The sequence below is a fragment of the Aspergillus udagawae genome (assembly GCF_001078395.1).
Source record: "Aspergillus udagawae IFM 46973 DNA, scaffold_2, whole genome shotgun sequence".
Classification (NCBI taxonomy): domain Eukaryota; kingdom Fungi; phylum Ascomycota; class Eurotiomycetes; order Eurotiales; family Aspergillaceae; genus Aspergillus; species Aspergillus udagawae.
In genome coordinates this window covers 2,664,172-2,691,606 of record NW_025091265.1, presented here as the reverse complement: position 1 = coordinate 2,691,606, position 27,435 = coordinate 2,664,172, and the positions used below count along the sequence as shown (strand labels likewise).

The 27,435-nt window shown below is 51.8% G+C and overlaps 8 protein-coding genes across 8 annotated transcripts; 5 read left to right on the top strand and 3 right to left on the bottom strand.

Annotated features, from left to right (window-relative positions):
- Positions 1–54: 54 nt before the first annotated feature.
- On the bottom strand, positions 55–1,306 carry Aud_003268 (snoRNA-binding rRNA-processing protein UTP6; the record flags this gene model as incomplete). The annotated part of the gene is made up of 2 exons (XM_043288221.1): positions 55–1,155; positions 1,217–1,306. 2 exons carry the CDS (start codon positions 1,304–1,306, stop codon positions 55–57), a joined length of 1,191 nt encoding a protein of 396 aa, XP_043144156.1.
- Positions 1,307–1,679: 373 nt separating this feature from the next.
- Positions 1,680–4,962, top strand: Aud_003267 (putative integral plasma membrane protein; the record flags this gene model as incomplete). Its single annotated transcript, XM_043288220.1, has 7 exons — positions 1,680–1,718; positions 1,772–2,318; positions 2,376–2,502; positions 2,704–2,788; positions 2,843–2,888; positions 2,935–4,742; positions 4,804–4,962. The coding sequence occupies 7 exons, from the start codon at positions 1,680–1,682 to the stop codon at positions 4,960–4,962; spliced, it is 2,811 nt and encodes a 936-aa protein (XP_043144155.1).
- A 2,395-nt stretch (positions 4,963–7,357) lies between these two features.
- Aud_003266 (uncharacterized protein) lies at positions 7,358–9,484 on the top strand (the record flags this gene model as incomplete). Its single annotated transcript, XM_043288219.1, has 3 exons — positions 7,358–8,366; positions 8,669–8,782; positions 8,880–9,484. The coding sequence occupies 3 exons, from the start codon at positions 7,358–7,360 to the stop codon at positions 9,482–9,484; spliced, it is 1,728 nt and encodes a 575-aa protein (XP_043144154.1).
- An 852-nt stretch (positions 9,485–10,336) lies between these two features.
- Positions 10,337–13,435, top strand: Aud_003265 (cleavage polyadenylation factor subunit CFT2; the record flags this gene model as incomplete). Its single annotated transcript, XM_043288218.1, has 2 exons — positions 10,337–10,482; positions 10,537–13,435. 2 exons carry the CDS (start codon positions 10,337–10,339, stop codon positions 13,433–13,435), a joined length of 3,045 nt encoding a protein of 1,014 aa, XP_043144153.1.
- A 251-nt stretch (positions 13,436–13,686) lies between these two features.
- On the bottom strand, positions 13,687–15,636 carry Aud_003264 (amino acid permease; the record flags this gene model as incomplete). The annotated part of the gene is made up of 8 exons (XM_043288217.1): positions 13,687–13,771; positions 13,833–13,904; positions 13,973–14,302; positions 14,371–14,685; positions 14,737–14,914; positions 14,969–15,084; positions 15,139–15,524; positions 15,580–15,636. 8 exons carry the CDS (start codon positions 15,634–15,636, stop codon positions 13,687–13,689), a joined length of 1,539 nt encoding a protein of 512 aa, XP_043144152.1.
- A 311-nt stretch (positions 15,637–15,947) lies between these two features.
- Aud_003263 (Sec23/Sec24 family protein) lies at positions 15,948–19,273 on the top strand (the record flags this gene model as incomplete). Its single annotated transcript, XM_043288216.1, has 6 exons — positions 15,948–17,303; positions 17,353–17,450; positions 17,506–17,846; positions 17,897–18,334; positions 18,394–18,585; positions 18,639–19,273. The coding sequence occupies 6 exons, from the start codon at positions 15,948–15,950 to the stop codon at positions 19,271–19,273; spliced, it is 3,060 nt and encodes a 1,019-aa protein (XP_043144151.1).
- A 2,061-nt stretch (positions 19,274–21,334) lies between these two features.
- Aud_003262 (putative extracellular thaumatin domain protein) lies at positions 21,335–21,868 on the top strand (the record flags this gene model as incomplete). Its single annotated transcript, XM_043288215.1, has 1 exon — positions 21,335–21,868. One exon carries the CDS (start codon positions 21,335–21,337, stop codon positions 21,866–21,868), a length of 534 nt encoding a protein of 177 aa, XP_043144150.1.
- Positions 21,869–22,987: 1,119 nt separating this feature from the next.
- Positions 22,988–27,011, bottom strand: Aud_003261 (putative ABC efflux transporter; the record flags this gene model as incomplete). The annotated part of the gene is made up of 3 exons (XM_043288214.1): positions 22,988–23,631; positions 23,689–26,266; positions 26,337–27,011. 3 exons carry the CDS (start codon positions 27,009–27,011, stop codon positions 22,988–22,990), a joined length of 3,897 nt encoding a protein of 1,298 aa, XP_043144149.1.
- Between the last annotated feature and the right edge of the window lie 424 nt (positions 27,012–27,435).

Genomic DNA, 27,435 nt, shown 5'->3' with positions numbered 1-27,435 from the left:
GGACCCTAAACAACCCTAAGGAACGCCCGCGATGAAGAACTGAAGATGCAATGTCTACTCCTGCTGAAGGACCCGCTCGGCGTTGTGGATGGTGGCAGCAATGACCTTCTGCAAGGCAGGGTCCAAGTCTTCTGTCTTCTGGAACGGTTGCAGCCAGCTGACCACCTCCTTGGCGACATTTGGATCTTGCCGGTGCTCCTTCAAACGCGCAAGAGATTCACGCAATGCCCGAGGAAACTCGGGAGATGTCGGTCGGATCCCAGTAATTGGGAATTTGATGTTGCAGATATGCGTACGGTAGCTGTTTGGTCTGTGCTGCGACATGACCTCAACTACATGTCCCAAGATCTTGCGCAGGCACGGTAAGTCCTCGAATTCGGAGACCATGTCGTAGAACTCGTGGCCGAAGCGGTCATCGTTGTTGAAGTTCTTCATCGCCGTATCAAAGACGGCCAGCGGGATCGCGCCGCTCAGAGCAGGCGTCGAGTTCAAATTTTCCAGAGCAACGTGATCGACTCCGTCTTCATCTCCGGCGCTAGGGTTGATATCTTCCCCGGTGATTTTAGGTAGAGCAATCATGTCGGCATTAGGGTCGTCAAATCCAGATTCTTCAACCAGGCTAGGCTTTTCAATCGGCTGGTCCAAGCCCAGTATCCGCTGTCGAGCAACAACCTTGGCGATGTAGATCAATTCGAGTTTCGCATAGTGCAGCCACAATTTCCTTGAGCTCTTGCAGAATCTCAGTCCTCTCTGCATATAGGTTCGCGACATTGTCATATCTGCGTGATCTTCCACATTATATTGTGCTGCGTAGATCCATAAGTCCACGCTGGTAGGGTGAAGCCGTAAAGCATCCGTGAATATCGTCGAAAGCTTCTTGTATGCTTTCTGCTGGCGGGCATACTCAATATACTGGATCCATAGGCCGAGATCGCCGTGGAACTTCCGAGTAGCTCGATCGAGGATGAAGAAAATCCGTCTTTGGCCCGAATGGCCCGCCGACCGAATGCCTAGCCGCTTCACTCTCTTGCGTCGCAGAGCGTCAAGATTCATCTCGTATTCCGCATATCGCACAAAGTCGGATGGCTGAGCGCCGCGGGCGTTCAGTTTGTGCTCGAAATCTGACCGTCTCTTGACAATGGATAAAATCTCCTCCTGATGGTAACGAGCACTGTGAGTGACTCTGTTTGAAAAATGGGTGGTTGAGGACTCGTACCTTGCTAAATATCTTTTTCTTCTCAAACTCCTTCAGCTCTGGCACAGTCTGCTCTAGGTAGAAGCGCGCTTTATCTGCTGCAGCCGACATGATGGTGGTTATTGCTGCAGAAGACCGTCAAATACGTTTCGCAGAGTCCTCCAATGCAGGCCAGAAAAAGTTGTCGGCATCCCGCTCGATATCTCCGATCTGTTTGTTGGGATGTGACCGCCTTCCTTTTAAGGAATCGTGCCTTTTGTTGCATGTGTCCGCGCGCTCCGCTCCGCATGTTACCGAGTTCCAACCTGGCCATTTCACATCTCAGGGGGTTTCCTCTGACTGCTGACAGTTTTCCTTTTCCTATTTATTCTTTCTTTTATTTGATCGTTTATTCTCGACGCTCTTTTATATTCTTTTCCCATCTGTCGTAGCTTTTTGGCTTTCTAAACGCGCGGAGTGTGGGCCCTGCGTTTCTTGCGCTACTATGGCTCCCAAATTCAAAGATGGGGATGCCGTTGTGGCGGTAAGCTGATACACACCCAGATAATTCAAGGCGATTCACTAAGTCAATGCCAGATCAGTGGTAAATGGGTATCATGGGCACATACAGCGGTTGCCTATACGGCGTTCCTGAGCGCTCTTGTAGTGGGAATGTCCCTGCATTTCCACAAGATCGTGCAGAACGAACACTATGGATATCCGGATGAATGGTTCCCTTCTGTATCAGCCACGATTGGTGATCGATACCCGGAACGCTCATTCTTTCAAGTCTTCATCGCCATTACCTCCGGTCCTCGATTCGCTCTCGTTTTCCTTTGGTACCTTCTTACTGCGCGGCCTAACTCGACTCTTCCCAAGATCGTTGCTGGTGTTGGGCTGTTCCGGACTTTCACCTGTGGTGGTTGGACATATGTCACGTCGACCGACGACCATGACTGGCATGATATCTTCATGATTTCTTACCTCGTCGCGACATTACCTTGGACCCTTGGTTGCCTGGCACTCAGCCCCAACAACCGCCGCGCTGAGAAATACAGAAAGATCATGGCAGGACTGTTCTTTGGCACCCTAGTACCATTGATCTACTACTTCATCCAACACAAGGTGCACAAGGTCGCTGGTGGTGAGTTTACTTTTGTTCTATGTTTGGCATACTGTTCTCTAACAACTCTCTCCGAAGCCTACACGAAATATGCGTTCTTCGAGTGGTCTCTCATCTTGTTCGACGTGGGATTCGATGCGGTCACGGCATTGGACTTTGAGGCATTTGAGATCGTGGTCAGGGATGTGAAAGGGGTCAGCAGAGGGTATGTACCGTGGCTCCCAAAGTGAACCAAGCAAAATGGGAAAATGTAGAGTGGCCGAATATTGGTTATTTGGATTTGAAAACATGTCCTAAGCTTCGAAACATTAGGCAGTTGAAGACCACTGCGGACTCTGTCCTTGAGAAAGAGTGTGTATTTCCCGCTCACCAAGGCACTTTGGTTTCACTGTTGACTCGTAGTTAGGAAGGGCAAGCCTGTTGGAAACACCTTTGGCGAGGGTTTCTTCTGGTCTGAAGTCCTGGACGCCGCCGCAGACGTCTACAACGGGGTAATACCTATCCTAATTCTCCTTGCATCATGCGCATTAACTGACTGACCACAGTATGTCTTCTGGTCGATGGCGACTGCTCTCGGACTTCTTGTTTGGTGTAAGTTTAGCTTTTGTTCTTGAAAGATTATGTCTAATAACGTTAGATTTCCCTCTTTGGCACATGGGTATCTCTGGGTATGAGGCCGCTATTATCGCCTACATGTCGCCTCTCCTTCTAGCAATTCCTACCCTGAAGACCGCGGTGGCCAAGTACCCGCGGCTTTTCCACTTTCTGTCACTTTCTGGACTGCTCGCCTACAAGGTGCAGAATCCTACCAACAGACTCTTCGTCACTACCTTCAGTGTTGCCTGCAATGCTCTCACATGGTCCGGTATCTTCCACGCGGAGAAGGCCCAAAGCTCCCGCTTGGAGTCTCGGATCCTCGCCTGGGGCATCGGTTTGATCATGTCCAGCGTCGCCAAATTTGCATGCACCACCAACAACCCTGTCTGGCCCACTATGCATGCGGAGAACGGTGGATGGAACAAAATGGGTCTACTCCTCGGTATCTTGGCTGTTCTCAGATCTCACAGGAAGCCTGTACCAAGTGGAGGGGACTATTTCCCGTCTACTGGCAAGAAGGGTCCTTCTCTGTTAGCCGCATTCGGTATGGGTGGTCTTCTGTTCGCTATGCACTCTCTTCTGTCTGATTCCAGCACCATGATTTCATGGGTCTGGGAGGGATATCCGGTGAGAGGACCGATTGCCGTGCCTCACGGTGCGCTTACAATCTTCTCGATGGGGGCCGGTCTCGTATATGGTCTCTTCTGCCCACGCGTCGCTGGAAGCTGGACTGCTTTCGGTATCGGTTCTCTCGGAGCTGCGCTGCTTACATGTTACAGCCACTGGACTGGATTCTATGGCGGCCTGGCCCTTGCGTTTTATGTCATGGCCGTTGCCCCCGTTTTGATCTCTTCGGCTGCTCGTCATTCTCCGGCCACAACGTTCGGTCTCGGAGGCCTTGTCTACGTCTTCTTGATCCTCTTCCACGTATGGGTTGTTGCTTATGCGTTTGTCCCCGGTGGACCTCTTGTTAGAGAGCACACAGACTGGCTCATGGCCGCCACCATGCTCTCCATCGGTGCAGGGGTCTTTTCTGCCGCAATTACAAACTCTTCTAGCCCGAAGGCCAAAACTATCAGCCCGAACGGCAGGAGGCAGCGGTCGTACTACGTTTATGTCCTCGCCGTGCTGCAGCTTCTTTCTATCGCCGTCGCATATCTGCGATTCCCAACCAATGACTACACACCGTATCACAAAGAGGACAAGGTTGCCACCCTCGGTATCTGGACCGTTCACTTCGGTCTCGACAACGATATGTGGTCTTCGGAGCGACGTATGCGCGATGTCATCAAGGAGCTTGAGATCGATGTGATCGGTCTGCTGGAATCTGACACCCAGCGCATCATCATGGGCAATCGCGACATTAGTCAAGTTCTAGCGGAAGAATTGGGCATGTATGCGGATTTCGGACCTGGTCCTAACAAGCATACATGGGGCGCTGCTCTACTCTCAAAGTTCCCCATCGTCAATTCAACCCACCATCTGCTTCCTTCGCCCGTCGGCGAACTGGCACCCGCTATTCACGCGACTCTGGATATGTATGGTGAGCTGGTTGACGTCGTTGTCTTCCATTCCGGACAGGAGGAAGATCCGGAAGACCGTCGCCTACAGTCCCAGTATTTGGCAAAACTCATGGGCGAATCGCCCCGCCCGACGGTTTTGCTGAGCTACCTGGTCACCAAGCCGCTTGAAGGCAACTACAACACGTATGTCAGCGAGCTCAGTGGCATGAAGGACATCGACCCTACAGACTGGGACCGGTGGTGCGAATACATTCTTTACAAGAGATTGAAGCGGACAGGCTACGCCCGAATCAGCCGGGATACTATTACAGATACTGAGATTCAGGTGAGTATCTATCATACTCGTCCATCAGGCTGTGTTTGTATATGCTAATCTGCTCAACTAGGTTGGCAAATTCGTCATCGGAGAGCCCGAGCCCGAAAACGAAGTGCGCATTCCGGAGGAAATGATCGCCGAGGGCCGTCGATTCCCCGCGATGTTCCGTGGCCAGGGTGTTCGTGGTCACCGTTACCATGTCTTCGATGAGCCAAGATACTGGCAATAGATCTGACTTGATCCGGAGCTGGCTTGTCTCACGTAGCAGATGGGAAAAGGTGTCTATCCCTTCTATACTGTAATCTACCAGCTTCAGGGGCCACTGTCAGGCCTAATCGCTACGATAATGTATTTTTTGAGTCCGACTGAACATATGAGTTTGCTTTCTTCGGCGAGTCGTACATAGCCTTTATACTTGGCAATAATGCAGACTGCAGAGAGCTTTCTTGATGGGCTAAACTCAGATGTCTTGGTAAGGAATCCGACGATTGACCAGACGCTGATCATGTTGAAGATGACTCAGGCTCTTTTGACTTGTTTCTCTGGCGTATCAGTCATGTGTCCCACAGTCATGTGTCCCACCCTATAGTATCTTCCCTCACTCATCTCACCTAGATAGCTTCGCAATCCCAAAAAACACTTGCTCAATCTGCTCTCTCCTGCATAGTGCGGTCGACAGATGATGATCGCTGTCCAACCGGAACTGAGCTATGGGGGCATGTAGTACAAGACGCGTCCTCCTCCAGCGGACATTGATAAGTGGGACAAACAATGCCGATATTGAGTGACGTCCTTACGGCTCAAGTATACATTCTCACTCTATGCCAGCTCTCAAGTCAAGAGCATACCTGAGAACCCCTTCGGATGGACAGTGGCAAGAGACGACGTACTCCCGAGTCACGGATCGCTGTTCCCTGTTCTGGTCTGCATCCAGCTCGATACTGATACTATTACTACCGATTAATGAGCTAGACATGAAGCGTACGCCTCTTCGGACCACTCTACAATGTGGAATTCACATTCCAACGCTCCAGGACCGAGAAAATAAATTCTTACTACCTTACTATGTTCATTTGTTGGGCTGTCGTTGTCGATGGTGTTGTGTTCGCTTCTGTGACCGCACTTGTGTCCTAGGCCTAGGAGTGGGCACCATAGATAGGCACATTGCTCAGGGAAATCCTGTCATTACAATCAGTCTGGCTGGATCAGTTTTTGCTTGGCCTGCGATAACTAAGCCTGCTGAGTACTCACGAGCATACTCTACGAATGATAACTGATCTATAGCTTAATCGGTCATCTGCTGACGTCTCATAATATCGTACCTCGACGTGGCCCATAAGTACTCTTCTTTTCTATAATCTATTCTAATGCTTAGGATACATAACCATATGTCTCTTGAGATGTAATAGTATAATGCTTAAGTAGGGCTATAGAGAAGGTGCTTTCTACCATCACTAACTATAAGAGAAAAAAGAAACTAAACTTCCTAAGTGTTCAGGAACTGTGAAATGCAGGAGTCAACGCCTTAATATGCTAGCTAAGGAAAAAGGGTAAGAAACCAGGGGCAGAGGAATCTCTTCACTTGTAACTTCACCAACCTGCGGCTTAATACTTCCAAGACCCATGAATCCTGACCAGCAGAGAGCTTTTACTACGTGGATACCCTGTTAACATCGTTCTCCTAGGGCCTGTACCCGCAAGGCTTGATGTTTTGACCGGAATCTTCCGAGGAATGCGCCTACGCTTTCTTTGTTGCTCCTTTGTCCTCTTTCAGCGGCAGCCGGTGTCCATTCCAAGGCCCAGGGCACGAGTTCAAGCGCATGGAAGGGGAAAGGAACAACTTGGACGGGTTCTCCATTCTTTGGCTTTCTTCTCGCTCCACTGTAGGGGAAGAGGGAGTGGCCACTGACGTTATGGAGATTCTAGGATAGGGAGAATATATTTCTTCGCCCTACAGGGTAGGGCAGGGTGATTGTTCATTGATTCTTCCTTGATTTTTGGCCAAAATTGTTCATGTCTTCTGCTTCGTTTGATTTTGGATGGACAAATTTCAATTAACGAGCTCTTGCATGTCATTATCTCATGATCTTTGAGATTGTATGGCTTGGCTATGATGATTCCTTTCTCTGTATAGTTTGCTGAGTGCTTGGAACTGGACAATCTTTGGTCTGTTGGTCAGTTTCATTTCTCCTTGGAGGATTCTGCTTTCCAAGTGTTTATGCTAATCCCTTTGGGTTTCCAGTGGGAACGGGGGCACTTTCTTTGTCTCGTCCAACACAGCGGATATTTGTTGTTGGATCTAGGGTATATACAGGAACAAAGAACTTCGCCAAACATACCAAAATAGGTACGTTCGGCATTGAAGGGTCCACGACCCTTTTTTTTTATTCTCTCCTTTAAAGTGGACACTGATTCTCAGGGCGTAGTTGTCTGATTCATAAGATAAAGTACCCGCTACTGCTGCCTGCTTCGTCAATATTGTTGAAACGTGTGCTTCTAATACCCAAAGAATCTTCACTACAGGTATGCGCAACTCATAGCCTTCTATTGAACAGACACTAACACCGTTAGATCTTAGATTTAGTTGTTTTTTGATTGCAGGGGATACCATTCCATACGCCAAGATGCTGGCATCACCGACACGGCAACAGGGCCGAGAACGAAAAGCCTCCGACTCCGATAAGCCGGAAGCTGAACATGTGGAAGAAGCTGGCGTGTCTGGAGAAGAAACCGGACGAGCTCCTGGTGAACCGGAGCCAGTAGAACCTTGGGAATTATACCGCCGCGGCCTGAAGCCTTCTGCGAAATTGCTTGAGGACGCTCGCGCTTCGCTTCGAGGGACTATGCTTTCCCAGCTGAAGACAGATAAGGCAATAAAAGAAAACAAGGTGCTCCTGGCGGCCATGATGCGGCGGATCTTCCCGACGCCGCCTGCTTCAGTCCATACTAAACCTGCGCAGGCAGCACAGGCAGCGCAGGTGCAGCAGGTGCCGCCGGTGCAGCCACCGCAGCAGTACCCAATTAACCAACTTGCTTTAGGGCCTCGTGTCTCTTTCGGTGAACACGGTGCGTACCCCAGGTGGGTTGTCGTGCCTGTTCGACAGCAGGGAAACCAGCAGCTGCCCAAGGCCCCGGGTTCGCACAAGCTGATGTGGAAATTCGAGCCCGGCCCACCCTCTGGCTGGCGGGGTCTGACAAAGGAGCAGCTGTACGAGTGGTCATATAATTGGCACAGAGCCTGTATTGAAGATCCCGAGGGAAGGGAGGCAATGATCTCGCACTTGCGAATCGGGCCTCTTAAAGAGTTTGTGAGAGGCGTCGCGCAACCTCTCCCGCCTCTTCCAGATCCCCCAGCGACGAACTTCTACCTGAAACCGTATACTCCTCCTCCTCCGGGTCTCCATGATCCTTGGCGTTGGTCCTACAAGAAGGACTACACACGTCCGACTGCCCCAATCCGGCAAGGCATGTACAGCAGAGGATTGAACCCTGGCCAGCAAGGAGTAGGCGATGAAGAAAATCAACTTCCTGGCATGGGTACTTACCGCAACGAGTACGGCACAAATCGCCTAGGTGCTGAGGCAGGCCCTGCAAAACCGCTAGGCCTTGATGACGGGCAAGAGCCTGCAATTGGTGAGTACAAGTGGATTTGGTTCATTGTCATCATTCTGGTCATAAGCATGTTTCTGTGTCTCTTCCTCTATGTCTTCAAGATCATAAAGTGATGTAATTAGGAATCTGTCAATGCGGACTTAAGGTTTCTTTCTCCAATCATAAGCTGCTACGCATCTGGTGTTTCCATTGGACGCATATGATCGGAGAAACGGACAGTCTTGCTTGCATTCCTCGTCTCCCCCTTGCATATGGCATTCCACTGGTTCCCAATATCTTGCATGATCGGGCCGGATGAGCTAATGATTCTGCTTTGTTAACAGATGCGGATCCGAATCATCAGACACTCGAGTCTGGTCTTGACCTGGATGCCATGGATGGCGCACTTAATAGTTTGCCCATGATATCGTGGCCAAGACTTGCTGTGCAAGATCCAGGTAAGAGAGGTAAGAGACGACCCGTTCGTCCAAGCAAAACCGTCGGAGGCGTATGAGATCTATTTATAGACTGGAATAATTCACTAACGTCATGTAGGTAACCTGGCTGCAAAGAAAGGCATCAGGGAAGTTGCGAAGATCAAAATAGGTCCCCGACCAGGTCAGGCCGGCGCCCGTCGCGTTGTAAACACAACGCCAAAACAAGCGCTGGGGGGACCACCGGACACAGGGTCGGAACCAGAGACAGAGCCGGAGTCAGAGCCAGACATTCAGAGATCAAAAGAACACGAGCTCGTGACTGAAGCCCTAGAGCAGCTGAAGAAGAATTATGAGAAACACTTTCCGCAGCGAACTCTCCGGCGCATAAGGACATGGCCAGGCGACGAAATTCCCAATTACATCAGCAACGATGGATTGAAGCTCGTACCCGATTATTCCCTCGAGCACAGGCCATTTCACGATCGAAATGGAGTGGAACAAGGCCAGACAGCTAAGAGAGCTGCAAGCGGCTTACCAAAGCAGGCTGCTGGGGCCGCTGCTGATTTTGACGATAATGATGGCTCTGCGAGTGCTGGCACTGCTGGGAAGGTCAAAAAAGCCCGCAAGGCAAAGAAATCAACGAGTGCTAGAACAGCAAAGGCTGCTGGTACAGCTAACCCTGCGCAGCAACGCAGATACCCGAAACGCGCTGGTCGAAAATAAGTATGGCCTTAGGTCGGGTTCGTCGACGGTCTTGCTATGCGGCCCTGCAAGCTGTGGATGACGATAGGACACGAGATTGATGACCGCACAGCAATAGGACATGCTGTCTACGCGGATTCTGCGGTATTGTTGGGATTGGCCTCTCGATTACTTAACCTAGGTAAGCGTAGGATTTATGGCTGGGCCGCAGGATGGATTAAGCCATCTGTGCCATCTGTCTTGGTGAGTGCTTTTGTCAAATGTTTCTGTTTGCAATATGCCTCTATTATTTTAGTTCATGACCAAGCATCGTTTTTTCGTTTTTCACCCATCTGTCCAAGTCCCTTCGAGGATGTTCATCCCCACTGTCGCCATTAAAGTAAAAGGCGGGAAGCACCTTGGAGGGTCGTAGAGTAAGTGTAAGTTTTCTCTGCTGAAGATATCAAGATGTATAGATGTAAGTGATCGAATGTAGAACTGGAAATTTATATTGTGGGCAATTGAGGAAGCATGATGCAAGCGAGACCGATGCAGGTAGATAGGATGTAAATAACGTTGCGATGGGACCAGTGATGCCTAAGGCACCATATTTCACAGGAAGGGGTCGCAATGCAAACGAGGCAAACATGGGTAGTGAAATGACCATCGGGGACGTATCGCATATTATTGTCTTCATTATCGCACCTTAGCAGGTCTCATTGCTGTGCTAACCATTGTTCTGTCCGGCTATGATAAAATGATATGACTTGATATTCTATACTCGCAATCCTCTCTATGGCCGATCATTGAATTGAGAGTGTTCTCATCGTCGGTTCCTAAAACCACCTCTACTGCACCAGATACTTCCGGGGTAGACCTGGAAGGACCGCCAATATGTTCACCTTCACTCCCCTGCTGGGTGCGCAGTCCTCCTCCAGGGCCTCACAGTCTATCTTGGAACTTGACGGTGGCATCAAAATCCTCGTGGACGTCGGTTGGGATGATACCTTTGATACGCTGGACCTACTAGAATTGGAGAAGTAAGCAGCTTGCCAAGTTAAGCTCGTCATCGCATACTCACAAATTCCGAACAGGCATATTCCTACCTTGTCACTTATACTTCTAACTCACGCGACTCCGGCGCACATCGGTGCTTTCGTTCACTGCTGCAAGACGTTTCCTCTTTTTACCCAGATACCTGTTTACGCTACGAGTCCTATCATCGCACTCGGTCGAACTCTTCTTCAAGATCTGTATGCCTCCTCGCCCCTTGCAGCGACGTTCTTACCAAAAGCTTCAATCTCGGAACCTGGCGCGTCAACGTCAGCCGCATCCGCCGCGGCGTCTGTCACAGATGGGGAAGGGAACACGGCAGCTAGCAGCGCTGGCCGAATTCTCCTTCAGCCTCCCACCGCCGAGGAGATTGCCAGATACTTTTCTCTCATTCATCCGTTAAAGTATTCCCAACCGCACCAGCCGCTCTCGTCTCCTTTCTCGCCGCCGCTGAACGGCCTGACTCTCACTGCGTACAATGCTGGACATACAGTGGGTGGAACTATATGGCATATTCAGCATGGCATGGAATCGATTGTCTACGCAGTGGATTGGAATCAGGCCCGAGAAAGCGTTGTGGCCGGCGCTGCATGGTTCGGAGGCTCAGGTGCCAGCGGAGCAGAGGTCATTGAACAACTGCGCAAGCCGACGGCGTTGGTCTGCAGCACCCGGGGAGGAGACAAGTTTGCTCTTCCTGGTGGACGAAAGAAACGCGACGACTTGCTCCTGGATATGATACGGAGCAGTCTCGCGAAGGGCGGTACTGTCCTGATCCCAACTGACACTAGTGCTCGAGTCTTGGAGCTTGTATATGCGCTGGAGCATGCGTGGCGTGATGTGGCTGGCGGAAATAATGAAAGCGATATCGCCTTGAAGAACGCTGGGTTATACCTGGCCGGAAGAAAAGCGAATACTACAATGCGCCTGGCGAGGAGTATGCTTGAATGGATGGATGAGAACATTGTGCGTGAATTCGAAGCAGCGGAAGGTGTGGACACTGTAACGGGCCAACCACAGTCAAATGCTGATGGTCAACGGTCCGGTGGCCAAGGCCAGGGCAAAGGGGGATCTAAGGGACTAGGTCCTTTCACCTTCAAACATCTCAGGACAGTTGAACGCAGGAAAAGGTTGGAGAAGGTATTGACGGATCAAAAACCAAAGGTGATTATTGCGTCCGATACATCTCTGGATTGGGGATTCGCAAAGGAATCCCTACGATTGATAGCCGAAGGACCGAACAACCTGCTTCTACTGACCGAAAACCTTCACAAAGAACGGCCATCAGATATTAAGAAAGATCATCACAGGGAGACCCTTGGAAGCATGATCTGGCAATGGTATGAAGAGAGAAAGGATGGCGTTGCCTTGGAGAAAGCCTCAGACGGTGATCTCCTTGAGCAGGTCCATAGCGGCGGACGGGAACTTTCCTGGACAGATGTACGGCGAACGCCCCTTGACCCCGGGGAGCAGTTGATCTATCAGCAATATCTCGCCACCAAGAGACAACTGCAGGATGCATCGCAGACAAGAGGTCAAGAAAATCTTGAGAACCCGACAGATGTACTTGACGACCGATCGAGCTCTACGTCGGAAGATTCGGAGACGGAGCAGCAGGGACGGGTCTTGAACTTTTCCACCTCGTTGGCTCATGCCAACCGCAACAAGCTGGGTCTTAGCGACGAAGATCTGGGTGTGAACGTTCTTCTTCGGCGGAAGAACGTCTACGACTACGATGTCCGTGGCAAGAAGGGCCGCGAACGAATGTTCCCGTATGTAGCTCCAAGAAAGCGCGGGGATGAATATGGAGAATTCATTCGGCCCGAGGAGTATTTACGAGCCGAGGAGCGGGAGGAGGCAGACATGCAGCAGCGTCGGTCCGAAGCCCAGACCAAATTGGGCCAAAAACGACGGTGGGACGAGGCGGGCCCGCACGGACGTCGAGCCTCCCATAGCGGAGCCAAGCGGCAACAGGTCGCCGACGACGCTCATAAGAGGGAGGCGGGTGGCGCGGACGATCTCAGCATGACCGAGGATGCGGACGGTGCTGATGCGGCGATATCATCAGAGGATGAAGCCGCTGAGCAATCGTTTGAAGGGCCCGCAAAAGCCGTGTTCGAGAAGGCCTCGATCACCATCAACGCACGCCTTGCTTTTGTGGACTTCACTGGGCTACACGATAAGCGCAGTTTAGAGATGCTGATTCCACTCATCCAGCCGCGGAAACTAATTCTGGTTGGAGGAATGAAAGAGGAAACTACCGCCTTGGCGACGGAGTGCAAGAAGCTTCTCGCTGCCAAAGCTGGCGTTGATGTTTCGTCTCCAGATTCGGCCCTCATTTTCACGCCAACAAACGGTGAAATGGTCGATGCCAGTGTTGATACCAACGCTTGGATGGTCAAGCTGAGCACCAATCTCGTCCGGCGCCTGAAATGGCAGCACGTTCGCAGTTTGGGTGTAGTAACCCTAACGGCCCAACTGAGAGGACCGGAACTCAGCCCTCCCGAGGAGGGAACCGAGGAGTCGGCAAGCAAGAAACAAAAGGTGTTGCAGGACGAGGCCAGTTCTGCAGCAACATCCACCCTTGGCGGAACCAAGCCAGCCGCGGACAAATCCGACGTTTTCCCTGTGCTTGATGTTTTACCGGCGAACATGGCGGCTGGTACCCGGTCCATGACTCGACCTCTGCATGTGGGTGATTTTCGACTGGCGGATCTGCGCAAGGTCATGCAGAGCGCCGGACACAAGGCGGAGTTTCGTGGTGAAGGAACGCTCCTCATCGATGGAATGGTCGCAGTTCGCAAATCGGGTACTGGCAGGATTGAGATCGAGGCATCTGCGCAGTCGGCGGCCATGAACCAGGCCGTGGGACGCGGTGTGGGAAGCTTCCTGGCGGTGAAGAGGAAGATCTACGAGGGTCTTGCAGTTGTTGCGGGAAGTTGACCATAGGAATACCAGGATGTATAAGGCATGTCTCATTATGTATTTGTATGTAGCTTGCAACATTCTCGGCGTTGCGAAATGGCGGGCATCGACGTAGGATAACTGAAGCTATCTATAATCTCAAACCATCTAATGGAAACGTCTAAAACATAATAGGGAAGAACATTTCTCAGAGACAACTCGTGCAAAAATCCAATCAAACTCATCAAGCCAAGCATGTAGATGATTTTGACTCACGACCTCGCTGGAAACTAACGCAATGTTCCATAGTCCTCGTCCAAATCCTCCGTGGGAACCTCTTGAATATACTCGTTCGTCCGCGGACCAGCATATTTTCTAAAAATGATAGGAGCGTTAATGCGGAACTATTACCTTGGGACGTAGATAGAGAACATACCCACGCGCATACGCCCACCACCAAAAGAGCGCAAACGCAGCGATAGAAGCACCCACGCAGATCGCATAATTCCTGTTGACAAGTCAGTTAGTCAGCCCATCCCTCGCATAATTACTCGCGTTTCCAGGGACGAGTCTTACATATTCGACGCCGTGACCGGCAAAGTAGGCGGGAAGAAGAGCACCGTGCTTATGAACAAGACCCAGACGATGGAAATCCAGTTAATGGCTGCGGCCCATCGACCAAGCGTGAATGGCCCCTCGACGAACTTGACCTTATCCTTGTAGAGTCTATGGGCAAGGATAACGGAGACATATGAGAGATCCAGTGCTGGGGCTGTGATGCTGAAGATCGCGGTGGCCGTTTGCGTTGATCCGATGGCGATGCAGTTGAGGCCGATGCTGAAGAGAACGACGAACCAGACGGCGTTGACGGGGGTGTGGGTGTATTTGTTGATTTTGGACAGGAAGCTGACGATTGTCTCTGTTAGTGTTATGCTTCTGTGCGATGAAAGGGGGAAAAGGACGGGGTGCGTTACGAGGAGAACGGTAGGGCCTCGTCACGGGCAAAGGCGTATGCCATCCGCGTATCAGCCAGCATGGCCGAGCAGCCGGTGAAGAACTGGACTAAGATGGCAAACCCCCACATGAGAGTGCCACCGGTCTTTCCGCCAGCGTTTAGGAAGATTTGGGCCGCTGGAAGGCCTGTGGGGGTTCGAAGGATGCTGTCGAGATCGGTCAAGCAGAAGCACATTGAGATAGTCAGGATCCATCCCATTATGCCTGATACTATGACCGCAGATTGGATTGCCAGCGGCCCGAGCGAGGCTGCATCGTGAGTTTCCTCTGACATGCTAAGTTCTTATGAGCATGGGTGAGTATAGAAGGTCAGACCTGGGACGTACTGGGTTGTTCCGTCGTAATCGGTCATTGTCCACGCTACAGATATGAAACCAAGCAGAAAGGAAAAGAGCTTCGAGCCCCATCCAGAGCCATCCGTAAAGTGAGTAAACACCCAACGAGCGGACTGCTTGTCCGGCGTGAGGTACAAGAGCATCATGCAGATACAGATTGTCGCGGAGACTGCCCAGTTAGGCTCCATGGATTGATCCGGCCACACAAACAGGAGTCACATACTATTGATTGGGGCGAACCAGAAGACGATCCGATGCAGAGTCTTGGTGGTCAGAGAGCATATTACACCCAGCACGCACAGAATCACAATAGATAGAGCGACCGTTTGCATTGCCGTCCTACCTCCGCATTAGTCTTGAAGCCGCCTCGACACTAGGGGCACTGATCTGTACGGTGAGTAAGAGTATTCGGAGTTCATACTGGCGCACGCCAGCAGCATCTGGCTGACCGTGTAAGCCACGCTGGAAACGCCCGCAGTCTGCCCCAAGAGATTGCACCAGCCCTGGACCCAGGAGAAGATTGGCACCTGATCCTCAGGAACAACATGCTTTGTAACGAAGTACATTCCTCCTGCGGTAGGATAAGCAGAGACCAGCTCCGCAACCGAGCTGCCGATGCACATGGCCATGCATGAGCCTAGAAACCAACACCAGACCGCAGTAGCTGGTCCTCCTGCAGCCAGAGGAGCTCCAAAGGTCGCTGGAACTGAGCCCAGAATTCCCAAGATGGAGATGGCATAGCTGACAGTGGACCATTTTGAGAATTCCCGTTTCAGTTCCTAGAGAGAATCGTACTTAGCACCGATTGATGACATTCCCCGAGACGGAAAGTACCTGCTTGTACCCGATACGGGCTAGGAGAAGTTCGTCATCATCGTGGATTGAAGCCATTGCTTTTCAAATAAATGACCCGAATGAAAAAGGACGACATCATCCGTCATACTCGGGTGGTATTGGCTGGAATACTTCCGAATGTATACAAATCGCCTATTTTGGGAGCTGGTTCGGAGCGACGTAAATCCGGTTAATTGTTAGGTGGTCAGTTGTTGATGATGTCGAACAAGATCCTCGGCGATCTCAACTTCATAGAAGACGCTTTCTGCGCGTCTGAAATTACTGCTCGTGCTCGACAGATTGATGCATTGATCAGCCGTCGTCCCTTTTCTCCTCCCAGTCCCACGGTATCCGCGTTATGAAGCAGCATGGCAGACCCATCAATGTATTACTCTGTTGGCCAGGGACCTGCGCCTCCTGAAGACCCCTCCGATCCCAATCGGATGGCCCACCAAGTTCCCCCTCCGTCTCATCCTCCTGCCGGCTATGGCCCTGGAGCTATTCCTCCTCAACCAGGAGTTCATTACGGCGCAGCAGCTCCGAACCAATGGCCCCCTTACGGCTCGCCATCTCCTTTACAGCAACAACCGCAGCAACCCCCGCATCTCGCCTCCCCTCCTCCGTTCGGCTACAATACAAGCCCGCAGGCGGGGATGGCAGCTCCCGCAGAACCGGCTTTGGCGGGTTTGACACATCAAATGGGTGGATTGGGAATTTCAGGGGATGGAGGGGCTCGGACGCACAAGAAGAAGCATCGACATGCACACCATGATATTGGCGGAGCTTCTGCCACTGCCCCGGCGCAACGGCCGTTTGCTGGAATGCCTCAGGGAGGTGTACAGCCAACATCGCAATTCCTGAACACTGGACTTACCGACACTCCGCGTCCTATCTCGCCAGGCGCTGGTGTAGCCCAGCCCGCCGGTTTAGGGGTTGGAGCCGGAGCGAGTGCTGGCGCTGGCTCAGTCGCAACTCAGGGCAAGATTGACCCCGAACAGATTCCCAGCATTCCTCGGTCTCGCGACCTGCCTGCGCAGTACTATTTCAACCACGTTTATCCGACTATGGAACGGCATCTTCCTCCCCCGGCTGCCATTCCCTTCGTGACCCACGACCAAGGCAATTCGTCCCCGAAGTACGCTCGTCTTACGCTAAATAATATTCCATCTACAGCCGACTTTTTGTCCTCTACCGGGTTGCCTCTCGGGATGATCCTGCAGCCGCTGGCCCGACTGGATCCGGGTGAGCAGCCGATTCCCGTTTTGGATTTTGGAGACGCTGGGCCTCCACGATGCCGAAGATGCAGGACATACATCAACCCCTTCATGACATTCAGATCCGGAGGGAACAAGTTCGTTTGCAATATGTGCACGTTTCCCAACGACGTCCCTCCAGAGTACTTTGCCCCTCTCGATCCGTCAGGAGCGCGTGTGGACCGCATGCAACGTCCGGAACTGATGATGGGCACGGTCGAGTTCTTGGTGCCCAAGGATTACTGGAACAAGGAGCCTGTCGGTCTACGGTGGTTGTTCCTGATCGATGTCAGTCACGAATCTATCAGCCGAGGATTCCTTAAGGGTATTTGCAAGGGTATCATGGAGGCTCTGTACGGCACAGAAGGTTCTGAAAATCCGGAGGACGAAGCATCGTCGCGACGGATTCCCGAAGGCTCAAAGATTGGTATTGTCACGTTCGACAGAGAAGTACAGTTCTACAATCTGAGTGTATGTTCCCGTGGTCACTGTTGATTGCTGCAGATGCTGACCGACGCAGGCACAACTTGAGGGAGCGCAGATGATGGTGATGACGGACCTTGAAGAACCATTTGTGCCGTTGAGTGAGGGTCTCTTCGTGGATCCTTACGAATCAAAGTGCGAGCCCTAAATCTGCCGGATTCGTTCAGGTGACTGACCTGCTTTTTTTTAGGGATGTAATTACTGGTCTGCTGCACCAGATTCCGAAGATTTTCGCTCACAGTAAGAAGCCTGAGCCTGTACTGCTTCCAACATTGAATGCAGCTCTCTCCGCTCTACAAGCCACAGGAGGGAAAATCATCTGTGCTGTAGCCACCTTGCCCACTTGGGGCCCTGGGGCTTTGGTGCGGCGGGAAGATCCCAAGGTCCATGGAACGGATGCGGAACGGAAGTTGTTTACCACAGAGAATGCAGCATGGAGAGGGACAGCCAGTAAACTGGCGGGAGCTGGTATTGGTGTGGACATGTTCATCGCGGCACCTAATGGGACTTATATGGACGTTGCCACGATCGGTAAGTCTTCTTTGCCTGGAAATGAGGTGGTCCGCTGACAACCCTCTCAGGACATGTCCCCGAGGTCACTGGCGGCGAGACATTCTTTTACCCCAACTTCCATGCTCCGCGCGACATCCTGAAACTCTCCAAGGAGCTGGCGCATTCGGTCACCCGTGACACCGGCTTCCAGGCACTGATGAAGGTCCGTTGCTCGAATGGTCTTCAGGTGTCAGCCTATCACGGAAACTTTGTGCAGCATACGTTTGGAGCCGACCTCGAGATCGGAGCCATTGATGCAGACAAGGCAATTGGTGTTCTCTTTAGTTACGATGGCAAACTGGATCCCAAGCTAGATGCTCACTTCCAGGCTGCGCTGTTGTACACTTCCGCCAACGGGCAGCGTCGGGTGCGGTGCATCAACACGGTGGCCGCTGTCAACGAAGGTGGTTTGGAGACGGTGAAGTTTGTTGACCAGGACGCAGTTGTCAGCATTATGGCCAAAGAAGGTGGGTATCCAACACCCAGACTAAGGGTCTCGAGACAAGCGCATACTAATGTCCTGCAGCGGCGGCCAAAACGCTCGACAAACCACTCAAAGACGTCCGGGCCAGCATCACCGAGAAGACGGTGGATATTTTTAGCGGCTACCGCAAGATCTTTTCAGGGTCGCATCCTCCGGGACAGCTCGTGTTACCTGAGAATCTCAAGGAGTTCTCCATGTACATGCTAAGCATGATCAAATCGAGGGCATTCAAGGGTGAGCTATCCTACGAGTTGCAACTATGAATTCGCCGCTAACAGGCCAAACAGGTGGCCAGGAATCGTCCGACCGGCGGATTCATGATATCCGGATGCTACGATCGATAGGATGCACAGAGCTGTCACTGTACCTGTATCCCCGGATCATCCCCATCCACAACATGCAACCGGAGGATGGGTTCCCGAATGAACAGGGACAATTACAGGTACCACCCGCGCTTCGCGCCAGCTACTCCAAGATCGAGGAAGGCGGAGCGTACCTGGTAGACAACGGGCAGATGATTCTACTCTGGCTTCATTCACAAGTTTCCCCCAATCTGCTTGAGGATCTGTTTGGACCCGGGCAAACGTCTCTGCAAGAGCTCAACCCGCAGATGTCGTCGTTACCCGTGCTGGAGACACACCTGAATGCGCAAGTGCGCAATCTGCTACAGTACTTGTCGACTATCCGAGGATCGAAGGCGGTGGCTATCCAGCTGGCACGGCAGGGATTGGACGGGGCTGAGTACGAATTTGCGCGACTGTTGCTGGAGGATCGCAACAATGAGGCGCAGAGCTATGTGGACTGGCTGGTGCACATCCATCGACAAATCAACTTGGAACTGGCGGGGCATCGGAAGCGTGAGGACACAGCGGCGGAGGGAACGCTGTCCAGTCTGGCCGGACTACGGGCTCCATATTGGTGATTGGCACTACGTAGTGTGAGTGTGAGTGTGACTGTGTGACTCTACCGTAAGCTATGTTGGCTGGGAGGAGCCAGTATTCAATATTCATCCGAGGCAAGAATCTGCCTTTTGACTTTATTCATTTTCTTTTCTGTTCATGCGAGTATACCAAATTTTGTTCCATCTTGTATATCCCAAGGCCAATGTACCATTTTGACCGGACCACTGGACCTGTGACCTTTGCTGAGACACAAAGGCGTAGACATTTAGAGTTATGAGCCTTGGCCCTGAACGCCTGGAACCAAGCCTGGAGTGATGGAGTCGAATTCTAGAACGGGGGGATCTGCGCTTGGTGAAAGAGGGGCTGGAGGGGCTGGAGGGGTTGGAGGGGTCGGAGGGGCAGACAACCTGGACCCTTTTCGAGACTTCCACTCTTCAATTTTCAGATACTGGATGGAGCCCTGGATCCTTTCTCTCCTCTCCTGAGACGGAGATAATTGGCGGTTGTGACTACAGCTGGGGCAGTGGAGTTGGCATCCCACGTCAGTGGCTGGAAGACGGAGATGTGTCTACGTTGGCATATGTCAATCCTGACCAGAAGCTCTGGCCACTTTGTAAGCATAAGAGTTTTCATTCAGAATACTCTGTGATTTGGTTCTGAAATGTCAGCAAAATGGGCAAAAGAATGAGAAAGAAGGATGGTGAAGTTTCTCTTCTGCGCCAATACTAAGAGTTTACGGGGGTAGAGTTCAAAATCAGCGTCTTCTTTGAGGCGCGAATGCTGACAAAGGACCAAAAGAGTTTTCTCATGCCGTAGAGCAACTTTTCTCTTTTGTCTGCCTGAGGTGCCAAGGTTGAGTTGGATTTTGCCTTCGTCGGAACCAAACTGTCGACAGAGAGTAATATGCACGCACTTTGTCTGGCAGTAGGCATGTTGCCACGCTTTCACTCATAGAAACAGTATGCCCACAAAGTTTTTCAAAGTGCCACGCAACCACAAAACGTTGCCAAAGGATCAAATAGACTTCAGCAAACCATGGGAATACCCCAAAAGACCAGAGATTTTTTGCGTTCCGGAAAAAGGGAACTAAGATGCCGAACCATAGATCACAACGTCCGGTTCTTTTTCTTTCTTTCTGGTTTCTGGGGCTCAACACGCTTTGGGAATGGGGTCAGCGGAGCTGGATATGGCAATCCATGTGCTACTGCCTTATTATGCGGGGTGTTGGTGTCAGACAGCAAAATAAACAGAGCTCCATTTATTATTGATGGTGATGTTAAATTTAATTGCGTAATTATTGTCGACTGAGAGATTTTCCAGCTCATCGTACGGTGTCATACACTGGCTGAGGTCAAAAGGTAGTGATCGTTGCGGTATTAAACTTGCATATATCTCACTTAGTGGTTTAGATATGGCTGTGGTCGTGATGGCTGATTGGCTGGATGCAAGAGATCAACAGGGACCTCGAAAGTCTGCCCTGGATTTATGATAATAATATTCGGTCATTGAACCAAATCTAACAAAAGGCCAGGTACTTGCAAAACTTGAGCCAATGAGTCCCAGAATTCTTTGGTTCTGGCTACGTAGTGGCCATGGATTCAGTGGGGGTTCTTTCATTCTCTTCTTCTTTCAGGCTTCGAGAACGCGAACCTCTGATGGATGGATCCAAGAGTGATTGATCCCTGGTCCGGGTGCCTAGAGCCACGTTGGATCAAATTTCTGGTTCACCTCTCGTGTGCTCGTCGTACCTACTGAATCCATAGTTGGAGTTTGCCATCTGGTCTCGACCCTGACTAACCCCAAATGGGCAATTTGACTTGCCTCCAGTATCCCATCTGAAGCTATATAAACCCCCGTCGCGACAGGTAGTCTGGCTTCCTTCATCATCAATCAACACTCTCTTGACCATCCAAGTCAGTTGTCTTTCTCTTTGTCCCAGTGACATTACTTTCTTTTCAGTCAATTCGACTGCTTCATTCTCTTAGTCAATCTTTGACTACCACTATCACTTGTCTGTCGAACAGACCATTCTGTCTTCTTTCCAAAGAACAATCTCTTCAGTTTCTACATCCTCAGTCAAAATGATGTTCACCAAGGCCTTCATCACTGCTGCCTGTGCTACCCTCTCCACTGCCCTGCCCCATGTCATCCAGCGCAGCGACAACTCGTCTGCCTCTGGAGGCGGCGTCCAGATCGTCAACAACCTGAGCCAAACCGTCTACGCGTGGTCGGTCGCTGATAGTGTCAGCGACATGCATACCCTCTCTGCGGGCGGCGGCTCCTACACCGAGCAATGGCGCACCAACAGCAACGGCGGCGGCGTCTCCATCAAGCTGTCCACCAGCCCCGACCAGTCCAATGTCCTCCAGTACGAGTACACCCAGAACGGCGACAAGATCTACTGGGACATGTCCTGTATCGATATGGGCACCGACTCCGAGTTCTCCCAGTACGGCTTCACTGTGGAGCCTTCCCAGACCAGCGGTGACTGCCCCGCCGTCAACTGCAAGGCCGGCGACACTGCCTGCGCCGAGGCCTACCTGCAGCCCAAGGACGACCACGCCACCCACGGCTGCCCTATCGACACCTCTTTCGTCCTGAACATTGGAAACTAGATGACCACCAAAGATGTCGGCGAGCCGACGACCTACAATTGCACTATACCCGGCCACTGGTCACTCACACTCTTGCTTGATGCAATTGAGGCCCTGAACATGTGGAGCTTTGTTCTTTCTTTTTCCTTTTTTCTATCAAAACACTGGGACACGACATTCTCTCACTCCTGGTTGAGTTCATTCCCTCATTGTCAACTTTGTCATATATAGAGTGCTAGCTGCTCTCTCCCTGTCGAACAGGTCGAGTGACGCGCTACGATTCATGTTTACGCTATACGATATATGAAAAAGTCATATACGGATTTGATGTACAGGAAACATACATAGACTTTAGACTTGTGAATATTGATGACTTTCCTCTACAAAAACTCGCTCCTCTCGTAAAAGTTCTCAATTCTGCTATGTATCGCACTGATCACAGCACTATGAAAGTTGGCATCCCCACCAGGCTACCAGCCAAGATCCACACACGCAAGCAAGACAGGGCAGTGGGCCAGACCATGTCATCCGGATAGCATGGAAGTTGAACTGCAGACTGCAGTCTGCAAGCAATAATGGAGTAGGCTACGTACACCAGCGCCACAGTGGGACAGACCCAGTTCTGAAATCCTATTGGCTCTGCTTGGATATGGCCCAGTGGAAGGGCGCAAAAATGTTCTCTATGTGGGTCTATTGTATCCAATGATCAGTGTCAGTGAGAGTCAGTGCTTAAATAAGCATCTTGCCAGCTAACTTTATACAGGCTCTGATCTGATTGGATAATGTGGGGGAACTGTTGCCTCGCTGCCTTATATTTTGCCTGCTCAGTCGACGGAATCAGGTTGACCCTCCGTATTTTGGACACGTTAATAAGCAGACGTACAACGCGTCACAGTCTGACTGGTGCAGCGAGGTCCACACTGTTCCTTGAAACCCCGATCCTGCCCGGGACTTCAGTGTTCTAGACTTCGCTGCGTCACTACGGATACACTTTCAGGTATCGTCTTCGCGTCCGAATGTAGAAGGCATGCCGGGAGTTCTTTTTTTGGGCGATGGTTTCTCGTGAGTTGCTACTACCAATAATGACCTGAGATACTCCGTACAAGAGCAAAGATAGATACAAGCCCAGATGATGTCAGTCTACCGCAGGCGACGCCAAAATCCCTCACGCAACACCTTGAGCATCGCATACGCCACCAATCGGTAAACGATCGTGCAGACGCCAAGCGCCATCACATTCATCGGCGCGTTCTTGTCTAGATTGTACAGCTGCAGCACTTGCTGCCCAGTCTGGATTGGACAGGTCCCGTTTGCTAGGAGCTGCGACGCGGTGCATGTGAAATGCTGGTCGCGCATCCCGTACGGCGCCAGGTTGGCGATCGAGTACTTGATCGGCGACAGGTGGTTGATCGCCTGCAGGACGTCGTTGACGTTCAGGCTCATCACACCACCCAGGATGGTGGAAATAGACAGCAGAATCGACGTGACGTTGACGGCGAATCCGACGTGCGAGAAGAGCGTGCAGAACATGATTCCAACCGACTCACCGCAGCTGATAATGCAGAAGCAATTGAATGCACTGATGAAGAGCATCTTGGGACTGCGTTCTAGGTTATCCGCGTAGGCCGCGAGCACCCCGAAGATGATGGAGGAGATCGCCTCAAAGGGTACTTCTAGCGTTGTGTACTGTAGAATGAAAGTCTCGGCAGAGTAACAGTGGTCCGCTTCTTCCCGGTAGAAGACGTCCCGTTCGTTCGGGTAGATGGCGATGTTTTGCAGCATCCCTAGCTCATTAGCATCATGAACCTAACGCATAGCGTACGAACGGATGAAACACTCACCGACAAAATACAACGCGGCAAACTCCTGGATAAACCCCATCCGCGATTGCACGGCAGCATAGTCATTCTTCAAAGGAGCAAAGAACAGAGCCATGATGATCGCAATTCCTACCACCTGCATTGACCGGGCCATCACCAAAGGCGGCTGGCGCCAGAAATTGATCGCGGCACGGTGCAGCACCAACGGGTACGTGATCCGAAAGGGAAGCATCCGTCTCTTCAAGCTTCCAAGCTCCGCCGGAGTCGCAATCTGAGACGGGCGGCGGCCCTCGTCCTGTCGTTGGCCATCCCAGCTAGTGATCAACTTCTGTACGCGCTCGCGGGTCAGCGCTTCTCTATCCTCCTGCTGTAGGTCGACCGTGATTAGGTCCAGAACAAAGTCAGCAGGATTCGTGGTCTTAGGACACTCGTATCCCAAGGACCGAAAGTACGGGAGCATCTTCTCGCCCTCACCCGCATACACGGGGTATCCTCCTCGGGCCAGTAACAAGACACTCGAGAAATGCTGGAACAGGTCCGACCGTGACTGGTGGATGGTCATGATGAGGGTGCGGCCCTCGGCTGCCAGCGCTTTGAGGACTTCAATAATCGACGTGGCTGTAAACGCATCTAAGCCGCTACTAGGTTCATCCAGTAGCAGAATCTTGGGGTCTGTTAGGATCTGAATGGCGATGGTTACTCGTCTCTTTTCTCCGCCGCTGATGCCCTTGATGAGCTCGCTACCAATCAGATTGTCCGCGCATTCTTTCAATCCCATCTTGAGGAGAATCTCCTCTGCTCGTTGGTTCTTCTCCTCGCGCGACATCCACTGGGGTAGCCTCAGGCCAGCTGCGAAACGGAGACTTTCGCGCACCGTCAGCGACGGCATCAACGCGTCGTCATCCTGTGTGACAAACGATGTTACCGACCGGATCACGCTCTCCGAAGGCACAGCACCATTGTAGAGCATGTTTCCCTGCAGTCGATATTGTGTCCCCAAGGAACCCTTTAACCTTCGTGCAATGGAGTTGAGCAGCGACGTCTTCCCACTGCCCGACGGGCCCATGATGACATTCAATTTCCCCGGCTGGAAGTCAGCGGTGATGGGTTTGAGGATGGGTAGCGTCCGCGATCCCCGACGAAAGACCTGGCGTTTCCGGATCTCCAAAGCATACTTGTCCAGCGAAATGGTGACAGGACGAGCTTCCTCGGCGCGCCGTTCGGCAAACTTCTCTTTACCGGCAGATAAATCTACATCGGTCTTCCGCGCTTGCGCGATGTCAATGGCGAAACGATTGTACTGGAGCAGAAAGCCAGCGAGCAGATAATGACCAATCACAAAGGCCACGAGGATCACAATAGGCCGCCAAATCCAGTTTGACGGGAACCCCAGGTTGTCCATAATGTACCCGCCCGTATATTGCGTACACGCGGGATCTGATGGGTCTGTCGAATATGGACAATCGTAGAACTGACCTTCTGGGGGCCCGTTAGGACCGATGAATTCGTTGGCGCACAGGGCACCGAAGATGTAGAATGTATAGGCCACCCACTTTAGCCACCGCACGTACACAGGGATTTGGTTCGACTGTACAAAGTACCCACACGCGAAAGACTGTAGTGTGAATGAAAGGTTGGCCACAAGGCTCGCACCGGGGAAGCTGCGAGCGACGCCAATGGAGACGGCCGCAAAGGTGACAGCAATGTAGTGAGTGAGGATGGTCAGAAGCAAGAAGATGAAGAACTGGCCCACGCTGAGCCGATATCCGACCATGAAGTAGTATATAATTGCGAAGATAACAGGCACAGGCAGGTCTTCTAGGGGAAGGCGCGCTGCACGTCTGCTCAGCAAGAAGGCCGGGACACCTACGACGCCTTCATTTCTTTCGCGATCGAATAGACGTATGTCGATTGTCAGACGATACGTCTCGTAAAGAAGCACCAGATATCCGTTGAGGCTGCTTGCGGTATACAGACTGCCTTGTCGTGATCGAATACCAGCTTGACTCTCATCAAGCTGTAAAAATATCCAGCCATTGATGACAGCCATCCCCACGGCCTCCAGAAGGCTCCCCGCCATGCCGAGAGGGTCTCGGATGGTTGTCGTAAAGGTCCGAGAGGTCAGAACACGGAATTGTTGATGGAAGGAAGCTGCCTTGTTTATGGATGTAACTGCACCAGACCGCATTGACGTCTTCCTTTCCGGCCTAGGCTGTTCGATCTGTTTCCGGTCAGAGCTTCGAGACTTCCAGGCAGCTTTGAGAAGCTCCACTCGGGCCATCGATGCGGCCTCGAGCGACTCCGTCCGGTTATCGATGGCCGCAAGGTCGATCAAGAATTCAGCTGGATTCACAAACGGCGGCAGAACATGACCACAGGCCTCGAAATGGGACAGGGAGTCCCGAAGCGGTCCACTGTAAAGCACCGATCCCCGTGCCAAAAGAATCACATTGTCAAAGAGACTCCAGATCTCAGAGCGGGGAGCATGAATCGAAACGATGACAGTTCGACCGTCCTCCGCGAGTCTCTTCAGCGTCCGGATGATCTGGAATGCGCTCGTTGCATCGAGTCCCGTCGTAGGCTCGTCGCAGAACAACACCTGCTCATAGATTAGAATGCCTTTGGTTTTTGTTTTCTTTTTTGGCTTCAGTGATCTGAAGGATACTCACCGACGGGTTCGCCAGCATCTGCACGCCGATGCTCGTCCGCCTTTTCTCCCCTCCGCTACAACCCTTGTGTGTGTTTGTCCCAATTCGTGTGTCGGCACACTCCTTCAGCCCCAATTCCAATATCACCTGCTCGACAACCCGATGGCGCTCCTCCTGCGTCGCTGGCGGCGGCAATCGCAGATCTGCTGCATACCGCAGAGTCTCTCGAACCGTCAGGGTGGGTATGAGTACATCCTCCTGCATGACATATGCGCTGCGAATCCCCTCAATGCCCGCAACTCCATTGAAGGTGGTCGTCCCGGAGACTTTAGCCTTGGTCAAGTTCATCCGACCAGCCATAATGTTGAGCAGCGATGTCTTTCCAGACCCACTGCTACCGATAATCGCCGTAAGACTCCCACTGGGCATGAATGCGTCGACGCTGTCGAGGACAGTTTTATGTGTCTGGGTGTCCGCATTTTTCCGGCAGAGCCAATGCCATATCTGTGACGGCGGCGTCTCCCATAATGGGCGCGTCGTGTCAACTTGGAGTGATAGATCCTCAACACATACATCGACCGGGTCAACGGCGCGCAGGGATAGGTTGAACGTCGCGGTTTGGTCTTGTAATCCCTCACCAAAGACAAGGTCTTCGGGGACTTTCAGCTCCTTGATCAGATCGTCATCTTTCTCCATGCCGTGCACGGCTCACTGCCTGAAACAGGCTTACTGCAGGCAAGACAACAGAAGAAGCCAGATTCTGTTGTATCATGGACAATCACAGGCAAAGAAACAAGCAAGCAAGATCTCCTCGTCCGAGCACAAACGATGAGAGTTCGGCTCTACGGCCAAGAACACGGGGTAAGACATCTCGTTGCATTTAGGCTCCGTAGTCCTTGGGATGCCTCTAACAGGCTCATTTAATTTAGCTGGAGTTGGGATGCGCCTGGACCCAAAACGGCCAGAAATTTTGCCATTGGCTGCTGGCCGTTCGGATGGAGTCGTTCCGTGGTCTTAGTCCTTCGCTTAGAGCATGTCTCTGGAAGATCCGACCAGGTGTTAATTTATTGTCGTGACCTGTGACAAACAGGCCGGGTCTCAGATCAACCATCAGAATCAT